Source organism: Sminthopsis crassicaudata, chromosome 1 (genome assembly GCF_048593235.1).
Source record: "Sminthopsis crassicaudata isolate SCR6 chromosome 1, ASM4859323v1, whole genome shotgun sequence".
Classification (NCBI taxonomy): Eukaryota; Metazoa; Chordata; class Mammalia; order Dasyuromorphia; family Dasyuridae; genus Sminthopsis; species Sminthopsis crassicaudata.
In genome coordinates, this window is record NC_133617.1 from 603,265,190 (window position 1) to 603,278,695 (window position 13,506).

The 13,506-nt window shown below is 41.9% G+C and overlaps 1 protein-coding gene across 4 annotated transcripts in view; it reads left to right on the plus strand.

The window, feature by feature from the left end:
* Nucleotides 1–828: 828 nt before the first annotated feature.
* The window catches only part of MAF (MAF bZIP transcription factor), a 477,168-nt gene continuing 464,490 nt past the window's right edge, over nt 829–13,506 (plus strand). For 3 of the 4 annotated variants that reach the window (XM_074282489.1, XM_074282491.1, XM_074282488.1), the window contains exon 1: nt 829–1,989. In XM_074282489.1, the coding sequence (XP_074138590.1) occupies nt 836–1,989 (1,154 nt within the window). In that variant the 5' untranslated portion in view covers nt 829–835. Of the gene's footprint in view, nt 1,990–2,643; nt 4,309–13,506 lie in introns of those variants that run through there. The other variant, XM_074282490.1, reaches the window with a different exon arrangement.

Here is a 13,506-nt window from a genome sequence, read left to right on the forward strand (position 1 = left end):
CCAGCCCCCTTCCCCTCCCCCCACCCCCAGTAGTTCGCTTTCCTCTTGGCCATCCCCACTGCACCTCTCCCTTGCACTTTGCACTGGGGGGAAGGGGGGAAGAAAAGAAGGAGAGAGAGAGAGAGAGAGAAAGAGAGAGAGAGGCATGAAGTGCTGAGCTCCCCTCTTCCATCCAGCCCCAGAAGCGTAAGCGGCGGCGGCGGCAGCGGCAGCAGCAGCAGCGGCGGCGGCGGCAACGGCAGCAGCAGCAGCGGCAGCAGCAGCAGCAGGAACAGCGAACGGCGCAGCACGCCCGCCGCCCCCCAGCCCAGCCCCCGCGGCCAGCTGCAAACCCCGAGAGCGAGTCCTCCCTATGCAAAAAGGAGCGAAGAGGTGTGGGAAGGGGGCGGCCCAAAGAGAGCAGCCGCGGCGCTCCGGGACGCATCCCCTGGTGCCGTAGGAAAGCCGAGTCCCGGAGAAGAGAAGGGACAGAGACTGAGACCGAGGCAAAGGCAGAGGGAGACTCGCACACACCCACCCACCTACCCAACCCAGAGGCGCACACACGCACAGAGACACAGACCCACAGACCCACACACACACGCGCGCGCACACACACAGAGGCGCGCGGGGGGGAGGGGGGACGCGCTCGGGCGTGAGCGGGGGCCCCGGCCGGCCAGAGGGGGTGGGGAGCGGGGGCTTGCTGCGGGTGGGCCTGTTGGGCGAGGGGAGCGAGAGGCCGAAGCAGATCCTTCCCGGCAAGCTGGCTCACCCGCTGGCGACTCAGCACAGTTCGCTGGCTCCCCTTCTTCAGCCCATCTGGAGGAGCAGCGGCGGCGGCGGCGGCGGCAGAAGGATGGCATCAGAGCTGGCAATGAGCAGCTCCGACCTGCCCACCAGTCCCCTGGCCATGGAATATGTTAATGACTTCGATCTGATGAAGTTTGAAGTGAAAAAGGAGCCGGTGGAGACGGACCGCATCATCAGCCAGTGCGGCCGCCTCATCGCCGGGGGCTCGCTGTCCTCCACGCCGATGAGCACGCCCTGCAGCTCCGTGCCCCCGTCGCCCAGCTTCTCGGCGCCCAGCCCGGGCTCGGGGAGCGACCAGAAGACTCACCTGGAAGACTACTACTGGATGACCGGCTACCCGCAGCAGCTCAACCCGGAGGCGCTGGGCTTCAGCCCCGAGGACGCGGTCGAAGCGCTCATCAGCAGCAGCCACCAGCTCCAGGGCGGCTTCGATGGCTACGCCCGGGGCCAGCCGCTGCCCGGCTCCGGGGGCTCCCTGGGCGCCGAGGAGGTGGGCTCGTCCGCCGCCGCCGTGGTGTCGGCCGTGATCGCGGCGGCCGCGGCGCAGAGCGGAGCGCCTCACTACCACCACCATCACCACCACCCCGGGGGCCACCACCACCCGCCGGGCGCCGTGCCCCCCGCAGCCTCCGCCGCCTCCGCTGCAGCCGCGGCCGCCGCCGCAGCGGCCGCGGCCGCCGCCGCAGCCTCGGGCCCCGGCTCGTCCAGCTCCAGCTCCAGCTCGTCCAGCTCCAGCTCGTCCGGAGGCGGCGGCAACGGCGGGGGCGGCGGCGGCGGCGGCTCGGCTGCGGGGGCCGGCGCCTTGCACCCTCACTCGCACCCGCACCCGCACCCGCACGGCAGCCTGCACTTCGACGACCGCTTCTCCGACGAGCAGCTGGTCACCATGTCGGTGCGGGAGCTCAACCGGCAGCTCCGGGGGGTCAGCAAGGAGGAGGTGATCCGGCTGAAACAGAAGAGGAGGACCCTTAAAAACAGAGGCTATGCCCAGTCGTGCCGCTTCAAGAGGGTCCAGCAGAGGCACGTCCTGGAGTCCGAGAAGAATCAACTCCTGCAGCAAGTTGAGCACCTCAAACAGGAGATCTCCAGGCTGGTCCGGGAGCGGGACGCCTACAAAGAGAAATACGAGAAATTGGTCAGCAGTGGCTTCCGAGAAAACGGCTCGAGCAGCGACAACCCGTCGTCTCCAGAGTTTTTCATGTGAGTTTTACACTCAAATTCAAGCTTGCCACCCTAATCAGTTCTCCATGTGAATGAGGTCTGGGCTTGGGGCTTGCTAGTCCAAGAACCGAGCTTGCCACCACCCAATTGTTTTTTTTTTTTCTTTCTTTCTTTTTCTCTTTCTTTTTTCTTTCTTTCTTTCTTTTTCCCTTTCTTTCTTTTTTTTTTTTTTTAAGCAACACTCACAAACCCAACATACAAAGTCCTTCCCCGAGTTTTGTGGTCGCAGTTGTTTGTTTTTGGTGGGGGAGGGAATGGGGCTGGCTCACTTGATTGCCAACCTTAAATTCTCCATGACTTGCTTGCTATTTTTTTTAACCTCCCCCCCAACACTTGCTCAATGTTCAAACATCCCAACTGAGTTCTTCATGTGAAGCATGGCTCACCTTTGAAACCTGCCGTCATTCACTTTTTTTTTTTTTTCTTTTAATTTTTCAGTTCCTGAGCTAGTGTTTCTGGGTTTTGTTGTTGTTGTTTTGTACTTTTTAAAAAGCATTTATTTGGGGGAACTTGCTGTGTTGCCTCCACTCATCTTCCACCCTCCACCAACCCACCTCCACCCCACCGGAAAAAAAAAAGAAAAGAAAAAAATCAAAGTTTTCTTTCTTTTTTTCCCTCCCCTCCCATCCTAAGTTCTTCATGTGAGATTGAGTTTGCGGAAATGTGAAGTTGTAGACTTGCAGCTTGCTGAATCCCATCGGTTTTTAGCGTTGTTATGCTAAACTAGAGAAACCAATCCCGATCAACCTGCCAAAAATTCAAGCCTGCATCAATCAGCCTGCCTTCCTTCCGGGTGTGTACATGTGAGTTTGGGCCTTAGCCTGCCAAACTGGAGACTTTTAGTTTGCCATTAGAAACTCATTCTCATCTCATGCATTATGCTTGCAACTTTGTCTTAGCAACAATGAACTGTTAACTGTTTCAAAAGACTTTATGAAAAAAAAAAGAGACGTTATATTAATAAAAAGCCTGCATGCTGGACATGTATGGTATAATTATTTTTCTTTTTTTTTTTTCTTTTTTTTTTCTTTTTTTTTTTTTTTTTTGGCTTGGAAATGGACTTGGAGACTATTATGGCATGGCATCCATACTTCTGTTTATTGCCTCATCACTTTTTTGAATTGAAAAAGCAAAAAAATGCAACCCTAGACCCTCCTTCCCATGAAAGTTTGCATCTGCTCTAAAACTGCTTTGAGTTCCTCAAACTTCAGACTTCCACTTAAATGCACTGAAGGCATTCCCTGTCAAAGATGCCTGAATGGATTCATAATTTAATGTGGCAAAAAAATTAAAGAACTTTTCATGGTGTTTAAATAAGAGCAACAACCCAGTTTGGGAACTAAAATTGTGCTGTTGCCTAAAAGCAGTCTAAAATTTATTTTTAAAAAAAATAAAATCTGCCCCATTTTTCCCCTTTTGGTCATTGTCAAATATGGAATGCTATGGGTTCCTGGTATATAATTTAATTCTAGTTTTTATAATCTGTTAGCCCAGTTAAAATGTATGCTACAGATAAAGGAATGTTATAGATAAATTTGAAAGAGTTAGGTCTGTTTTAGCTGTAGATTTTTTAAAAGATTGATGCACTAAATTGTTTACTGTTGTGATGTAAAGGGGGGGTTAGAAGTTTGCAAGGGGACTGTTTAAAAAGTAGCTTATCCAGCATGTGCTTGCAACTTAAACATAAGTTGGGTATATGTAGTCCTTGCTATACCATTGACTGTATTTGAGAACCAAAGTATTAAAAGGGGGAGCACCCCATTTATATCTGTAGGGGGTATTTTACATTCAAAATGTATGTGTTTTTTTTTTCAAAATGAAAAGTATTGGGGACTGAATTGCACTAAGATATAACCTGCAAGCATATAATACAAAAATTGCAAAACTGTCTAGAACGCTAATAAAATTTATGCAGTTATAAAAGATGGCATTACTGCACAGTTTTACGATGATGCAGATTTTTTTACAGTTGTATTGTGGTGCAGAACTGGATTTTCTGTAACTTCAAAAAACAAACAAATCCACAGTTTTAAAGGCAATAATCAGTGAATGTTATTTTCAGGGACTGACATCCTGTCTTTTAAAAAAAAATGGAAAGTAAACCTTACCACAATAAATTTAAAAAAATCTTGTCAGTTATTTTTCTTTGACATTTTGCTGTGCAAAATTGTTTTATATCTTGAGTTACTCAACTAACCACGTGTGATGTTCCTCTGTGCTTTTTCTTTCATTTTCAACTCTGGTTATATCAAAAGAAAGAATAATCTACAATAATAAACTGCAATTTTGGATTCTGCACTCAAGTTTCTTAGTGTATAGTTTAACTGGGCAAAGCCATCCCCACCCCTACTCCCAATCCCTACCCCAAGAAGGACCTTAAAGCAAACCTTCCTTCAGCCAAGAGTTAATAGAAGAATTGGAGAAAAAGAATTCAGGCTAAAGTCGAGATTGTAGTAAGCTGTTGGTACCCCCTTAGGAATCGGTGATATTTAACAGAGGTCAGAATCTTGACCTCTCCGGGGATTAGTTCGAACTTCTCTGTTTGGAAATGACTAAGGCCATAGAGGTCGTCCCTCTCTTGTCATCGCTCCATAGGAGAGACAGGACAGAGAGGAGTTTGCTGTCATACTGACCCTTTTTCCATTTTGATCAATTGTTTGATCACCTTTCAAATAAGAAATGGCAGCCAGTGGAAGGCCAGGTGTTTGGGGGTAAAGTGTCCACTTCACATCAAAGATAAACAGTTTTTGGTGTGTGACTGGTGATGGGTCTCCCCTTTACTGCCCTTCCTAAATACCAAAGGTTTCTTGTTAGAGGTCTGAGATTTACTATAGATTTCTAAAGCAAAAACATTTTTTTCACCACCTTTAATTTTTACTTTTTTTTTTTTTTAAATTAAAAAAAAAAAAAAAAAAAAGCAAATCTCTTTTTCTAACTATACTGAGTAACAAAGTAGAGTTGGGAGGGGATGTTTAGAGAGGGTGTTTATCTACCCAGGCAGGGAGTGGTGATTTTATATTATTGAGAGATGACCAAAATGGGGAGTAGACAGTGAATGCCTTCACTGGATAACCATTGGATTTTTGATTTATTTAAATTTGCCCAAATAGTGTGTATTCAGACCGACTAGAACATTTTTCCCTTTTTCTCCAATCTCGTGCTCCCTCTCAGAGAGAGGTCACCTGAACATTGACCTATTTTGAATGAAACAAATTCATGTAACTGTTTCCCAAAAGCATTCGATTGGACTCTTTGTAAACTTCCCCCAAAGCCCTAATAGAGTAGAAGACAAAAACAGTACTGTTTAGAAAACACAGGCCCACATGAGTTTTCTGAAAGAGAAGATAATATTGCTACTGCAAATGGAGAAGGACTTATTTAAAAGATAACAGGTTGTCCTCTTTGAATCAAGTTCTGATCCCTTTATTACCACCACCACCCCCTTTCCTTTACCCTGTCTCCTCAACATTATAAGGCAGTTAAGTGTGCCCTCTGGCATCTGACCTTTTATCTTACCGCACATTGGATAGTGGTGCCAGAATTATAGTCAAGTTAATTGATGCTTATTTCTAGTTAATATACAATCTTAATGGCAAACTTACTTTCATTGGGTAATCATGAAGGGAGTAACTTATCTAAATGCTTTGAAGGTTTTCTCTCTACCACCCTGTGTTTAGTTTTCATTTAAAGGTTGGGGGTTCATGCTCTCTCCAAGTAGCCTTCGAAAACATCTCCACATTTGGGGCATTAGTGAATTTATGGAAAAGAAACCTTTATGATAGAAAAGTATTCAAGAAACAGGTATTACAGTGCATATCTAACAGCATTTTTATTGGGGAGAAATATATTTCTCAAATGACTTAAACATTCTATCCTAAATCTCTATAGAAATTTAATAGAACGAATAGTTTAAAACAAGGCCTGGCCATGTACTATGTATATGCTAAATAAGAGATGATAGAAAAATGGGATGAGAGAATGATTTTGTTTTCAATGTCTGGCAGAAAAACCAATTCAAAATAAAATCCATCAAGGAATCTTTTGAGAGACTTTGTCATGTAGTAACACATTAATTTTAGAAAGAATTGGATACTCAGTCTAATTGATGTGCTTTACAAATGAGTCTTTATCTCAAAAAAAGAAAAAAGAAAGAAAAAATATATATTCATAAAAGCATAGTTTTTCCCTTAGGCTGTGTTTGAATCTTTGTGTAAAATAGTGTTAACATTCCTTTCATTCCAACTCCTGAGTGAGCTACCAGAAAGTTTGAGCCATCAGGAGGACCTAACACGTTCGGAAATTCTTGGCCGTGTCTATATTCAAAATGTGTCTTTATAAAACAATTTACATGAGTGTTGGGCAGTGAAAAATCATTTACGTACTGGAAAAAAAGGCATGAACGGTCTTCGTAGAACAGCCTCTTGATTCAGTCTTCATCAGAGTTTAGCTTCTTTTTAGGCAATTTGGCTTGTCAAAAAAAAGGGGAATAACCTCCACGTAGTTTATTGATGCCCGGATTCTGCAAAAGTCTCAGACTCTTGCCTTTACTAACTACAAGATAGAGGATGCCAGTGACTTCCTTCTGTTTTAAGACAAGGGGAAATGGGAAAGTGCCTGTATATTTGGTTTTTGTATTTTTTTTTCTGACTACAACTATGAGTAGTTTTTATTTTATTTTTATTATTTGCATAAATATCTTTAAAATCTAAAGAAGTTTTCCTTTTATAAAAAAAGTTTTACCAAATGGTATATAGTAGCAAGAATCGTGCTATGAAATAATTCACAACTCTGACTAGGTTTTTCTAGCCAAGACTTCTAATTGAGGGATAGAAAAAGTATCGGAACTTCCCCAAACAAATGATTTTTCTTGTTCAGTCCAGAAATGACTATATTGGTGCAAGAACTAAAAATGAATAGCCCTCCCCTTCTCTTTGGACTTAATCATTTCTATTGAGATAAATAGCTGGGAGTGAAAAATAAATGAATGGTAGCAGTGACAAATTTTCAGTTTAAGTGTATTTTATGAGTCTGCCTCTTGTTAGCCCAAATTTATATATACATATATATATATATTCCCTTTCCTCAGCGTTTCCTACCTCTTTATTGTAGTTATTTTCATTCAAAATTTATTCTTAACTTTATCAATCATTTGACTCAAAGAGGGGTTGGACTTGATGATTTGAGTGAGGAAATGGCACTTATATCAGAATCATCTGTCCAAATGCTATATTCATGTAAGGTACCTTTTAGACCTGTGCCGCCACCCCCAAAAGGAAACAGTCTATATTTATTTCTAAGCTCCTGGTATTAACTTTCTGATCTTGCTACTTCACACACCTGTTTACTTTTGTAATTCATTTAAAAAAAAAGAAGTCCAATTTTTTTTTTAAACATGAAGCATTTGGTAGTTCTAACCCAAAATTTAAAACTTCACTGTTCAAATGTTAATTGAATTCAATAGAAAGTAAATGGAACTATGTTGGTAGTAACCATCCCAAATGTGACAGATTACCTTCTAATTAACTGTGGCCTGTCCATTTTGAGTATTTCTTATCCAAAAATCTACAGCTGCAGAATCAAGTGGGTAGATTCAAGAAAGATACCAGGATGTTTCAAAAGCATTTTTAAGCAGACAAATTCAATTTAATAGTCATTTTAACATGAAAATGAAGGCAGCTTATCTATCTTCCTCTTACAACACATCAGAAAATATATTTAAAAAGCCTGTACACAGAATAGCATTTTCAGTTTTGGTTCTTTTGGAATAAGTAAGATGGAATTATAGGGCACACAATCTCCCTCCAAAAAAACAAAATAAAACTTTTTTTTTTTTTTTTTGGTGGTTAGACTTAGCTTTCATTTAATTCTATGCCATTAAACAGGAAAAGGGTGGTACCATTGTTCACATTAAACATAGAATAAAAGTCCATGTCATGTTGCCTATTTACATGTCTATGAACTAGAAGCTTTTTTACAACTTCTTTTCCCTTACTCCAAAGTGATTATTGTCATTTCTAGCTTTTCCCCAGGATCTCAAGTGAACAATTTGGGTGCCATGTCCTCTCCATGGTTAAGATGTTTAGGAAAAAAAACAGTATAATTTGCCTTCACCCTTTTTCCTTACTTTAAAATCAAAGACTTTGAGTCCTAAGCAGTGAAAAATGGGGGGCTCTAGAGAGGCTGAAGGCTATAGGTTCCAGACATGGGATTCACAGTAGGTCTTAGTGCTACAGGAGGCTGTAGGCCGCAGAAGAATAACCTGGGCTCTGGAGAGGTTGAAGGGTTGTGGACTCCAGGGATATACAGAATTCTAGGAGGTTTAAGAAAACCGAAAGACCAAAGAAGTCATGTAGCTTTGAATTTGGAGAAGCATTCTAATAAGACACATTCTGATCCCGTTACTATTTGGCTTTAGATTTAAACCTCCCAAACCCAGAGATCATACATCCCCAGAAAATGGGAATTCACTGGAAGAACCGCTCCACCCAAGAAGCTGAACAAACCCAGCTCTGTGCAGTGTTTCTTTCCAGCGGGGGTAGAAGATGGGGTGAGACAATCCCAGTCTCCCAGCCTGTCTCATGATTGTTGTGGCATAAAGAATTACAGTCCAGCAAAAATGTGTGAGCATCCCTACCCTTTAGAGAGAAACAAAACCCAGCCCAACAGATCAAATTGCTGTGCACGGAGGCGGAGCAGAGATCAGGGAGCAGGGCCCCGGCTCTGGATCTGATGTGGTCTATCCTCAATCGTGAGCAAGGGCTTCCAAGTGAAGGAGGAAGGAAAGGGAAAGGAGAGAAGGGACTCAAAGATTGGGGAGCAAGCTTCCAAAGATCCCAGTTAGCAATGACCTCAATTTGCAGCCTCACTTCCACCTGCTTCTTTGACAGGCTCTGGCCATACTATTCACATCTGTCAGTTACTAACAAACTTCTTGAAGCTTCACCTTTTATAATGTTCTTAAGTCAGAGCTATAGTTACACACACACACACACACACACACACACACACACACACACACATACAACCAATCCTACCATTGTTACAGCATTCTAAGGAGTGACCTGTTTCTCACATAATCCAAAGAGACTACCCCAAAATGCTTAATTTTTAATCTGCAAATATACCATGTTGTATAATACATTTTTATTGTGATCATATTTCATAACAGCTTGACTTGTTATACCAATATTTTTTATCTCTATCAAAATAGTTTTACAGCAATAGAAAATCTGGTTTTGGGGTTGGGTTTTTTTTTTTTTGGTCATTGTTTTATTTTTTATTTTTTAAAATCATCTGTGTTCTCCATATGCCTGGGCAATGGAACAAAGTTAGAATAAAAAGATCAAAACAGCCTACCGCAATAATAAGATCTTTAAAGAAAGCAAAATTATAACCTCACATTTGAAAAACTGTATATTCAAAGTCTTGAGGCTAGATACTTACAAAATTATTTTTTTTTAATACACATAGGTTGTGATTTCCAGACAATATTTATACAATTCCTTACATGAAATCATGGAAGTTTATCTCTAGGCTTTTGTCCTATATACTACTAGTTTGTTTTTGTTGTTGTTCTTGTTTCTCTCTCTCTCTCTCTCTCTCTCTCTCTCTCTCTCTCTCTCTCTCTCTCTCTCTCTCTCTCTCTCTTTCTCTCTTTTATTTTTTTTTAATAAAAACATCCCTATAATCAGTACTTTGGATTGCAAAATTGCATTCTTTCCTTGACCACAGATTCATTCTAGATCTTTAGTTATGATTTGAAAGGCTCATTAATTCTTGGGAGGGGGGTGCTGAGGAGGTTTGGGGAGAGGACTTAGGAGAGAGGAAATGGCTTTCCTATATTTCCCCCAGGACCAATGCAAAGGCCTAATGAAGTCCTGGATATGAGCACTGTATCCAGTGCATCCCGAGTGCTCCGAGTTTTCCGCTCTTGGCCAGTATTCTGATCATCAGTCTTACCTCTTTCCAACTTAATACTCAAACTCATCACTTGTCTTGGATAGTTTCCCCTGAGGGTAGCAGAAGGCAGGGGACAGGAAGGGAAACTTTGAAAAGAGGAGAGGAAAAGATGAGAGTAACATTCATTGAATTGGGTTTATTGTAGATCCTCCCAGGTTTGCCTTAGAACCTTAAACCAAAAAATAGGAACTGGATTTAACATTCCTATTTAACTACAACCCAAATTTGCTTTAGTTCGTCCCAGTCCACTGCCAAAGAACAACATCATGCTTTTTCTTTGAAAATTAAAGGAAGACCAGAAAGTTGTGAAACTTTCAGAATCTAGCACAAAATAAAGGATAGGTGTACCTGATGTTAAATGGCAGGAGAGGATGAAGAGGCACAATTAGGGACCCCAAGAGAAATGGGAAAATGTCACCAACCAGAACTATTTTTATGATCCCAACTCATCATCAGATATCCATTCTAGGATCATTGCTATGAAATCCTTGTGCACAACAGAAGACCTTTTTTGTGGAGTAACTGACAATTCTCGGATATAGGCTAATACCCCCAGAAATTCCCCACATATTAAATACCAGAGTGACAGAAGCTAGTCTATATAGGCTCTTATTTTACTATCATAAAAATGCTTTCCTTTTTTATCTTATTTGACACATATTTTCTGTACACTCAGGATGAGTGCCTCTGATCCTGACTATGGGGTTAAGGAAGTTTTAGGGAATTTGGATTTTACCTATTTTAGCTGGACTGTACAGCTCAGATATCACGGACCAAGTATTCTAATCTTTGCCCACAAAGCTAAATTGTTTCCTTGCCTTCTTAAAAGGGCTTGTTTGTCACCCAAATACAATAGTATATGGAGAACATGCCGATCGATAGATGATTAAACTCTGGTCCATATAGTTCAAAATTTTATAAAGGTAGGAGCTTAGTGAACAGAGACTTTTTATAGATGGGTAAACTTAACACATAGAGAGAGGCAAGAGGCTCCCCAATCATAGCTATGTAGGGCTGAACTAAGTCTAGATTGAACACTATCTCATCTCGTCACAAAAATATATTTTTTTCCTCTTTCCAGAATACTTCACTTGGTTTTTAAGGTAGTAAGGAGGTACAGTTGGGTATGGGCTAAAGTAGACCAAGGGTTCCTGATGCCAAAAGAAGGAAAGGCAAAAGAAAAGGGAATCACTCCCCTCCCTCAATTAGGCCCCACCACCACCACCACTACTGAAGATTACCCTCTTCTCTAGCTTCACTTTTGCCTTTCTCTGCACATCACATAGTTATTCATACATACAGGCAGCTCAGAAACATCCTCTATTCTGAGTAAAAGATGTAGTCCAGGCCTTAGATGAGAAGAATCCAAAGTGCTTCAGAGAGAGCTATAAGCTTCAGCCTCAGGACTTTCCCAACACAGAGTTCCAAACAGAGCCACATAGCACCCTTAATGATTATCCTTCCTGCCCCTCCATTCCTGCCACCACTCCCCCAGTTGTCAGGGCTACCACTTACTTCCTGCATTGATCACTAAGGCAAGCCTCTTCATCCTTAGAAGGGAGAGATGACCCCAACTCTCAGTTCTCTGGGCTCAGAGCTTTCTCACCAGATTCCCTATGCATTCTAACCTCTTCCCACCTACCTGTGACTATGAGCCTTTGGGTCAAAGGTTAGGATGGCCAGCTTTCCTTTAGTCAGGGCAAATCCTTAAATGCAAAAAGAAAAAATGGGGCTGGTGTGAGTAGGAATGGGGGAGCAGAGGAAATAAAAACTAGCTTTGCTTACAAAGAATTCAAGGCTAGCTTGCTCTGGTCTTTAAACCCCTTGTCTTCAACTATATCCCTTCTAATTCTAATGCCCCAAGTTGGGTTCCCTGGTTACACTCCATTGCCTGGGGTACCCATCAACCTATTTGGGACCTGCTATTCTGTTATCAGCATATATTTATCACTTATTATTATGACTTCATTCAAAGCAGAATAGTCAGAAAATTGGAAATCTCAGAGATTTACAAGTTGGTCCAAATGGTTTCTTAAGATTCCATCCACATTCAAATCCACAATCTTATTAAGCAGACTATAACATCCTAGAGAATTGGCTGGGTGCCTCTCTGGTTTCGAACAGAAGAGGCATAAGTGGAAAAAAGGGGCCAAGATTTGATATCTAAGCCTGTCTTTGGGCTGGGGTATATTTTTTTAACCATTTCAAGTAATTTGTTTGGTTTTCAAATATTCTTTTAAAATCCTTCTCCTTTCTTTTTTATCTCCCTTAAGATGCAGACCCAGAGTTCAGAAAAAAAAAGCGAGAAAGGGGGAAAAAACCCAGACTACAGGTTTGAGAAAGCTTTAGGAAAAGGTTTCCTAAGTACATTTACATTTTTATGTGGTCTAACCTTATGGCCTTAATGAAATAAAACAGGTCAAAAGAAACTCTACTGAGAATCAGATTGGACACTACTTCCTATCCCTAATGTATTTCCTATCTATCCCTAATGTACTTCCTATACCTTTTTTTTTTTTTTAAAAGAAAAAGACCCAGTAATCTAAAAGTTTGGTCTCCAAATGGACTATGATTTCAGAGACAAGATTCTAGCATCTTCTGTTCTTTTTAAGGGATCAGCATTTTTTCAGAGGGAGTGGGAAGTGTCTTTGGACCCTCTGAATCTGTTTAAAACAGAAGGCCTTACTAATGTCAAGATAAACACATTGAAGCGGGGAAAAAATGATTTTGGAATGGGAGACACTTTCTCCCCTTTTGCAGTGTCAGATAAAACATTACATTTTGATAGCATAGGAAAAATCGGTCATCGTTCCGAGATTCAATCTGTGAAAAGACCAAAGTCGTGTCTTTCCTGTTTCAGGCATAGGGGCTTTCATCTGCTTTTATTGTGGAACTCTTGCAAGTGGCATATCACGGAGGGGAAAAGCTATTAAAAGATAAATCTGAGGTACCCACTTTGTAAAATAAAAATGATCACAAGTGCTAAATTAATAATTCTGCTTAGCTTTTTTTATTTGGTGCCATGCTATATTGGCTGAAGTTTCCCTCTTACAAGCACCTTGTTCTACAACCACCAGCGTTCCCTCAACCAAACTTCCTCGATTGCTAACTGTGGGGATGTATGCAAGCAGGCTTCAATGTGGACCCTAACCATTATACATCTTCATTTAGCCCATGACCCAGCATTAGTTAATTTTTTTAACTGCTCCTTGGAGATATCAATAAACTTTTAAAAGCGCCATCCCAATCACTAAGCAAACCAATATGTGATTGGAGATGCTGGTTCCACTTCCTCAGATCCTTGGTTTTGATTAGATATTGGGGTCCAGCTCAGGACAATTGCTCACAGATTTAACTCAGCCTAGAATGTAAAAGTAAGGAGGGTAGGTTAACCAGAATCCTTTGGGTCTTCTTCTGATATGAGAACCCAGAATACCACCACCAATTTTGAAACTGCATGAGTTCATTAATGCTGTCATTAATGAATTCACCTATTGGCAAGCAAGCAGAGTTCATCTTGAAGAAATGTTTCTTCTT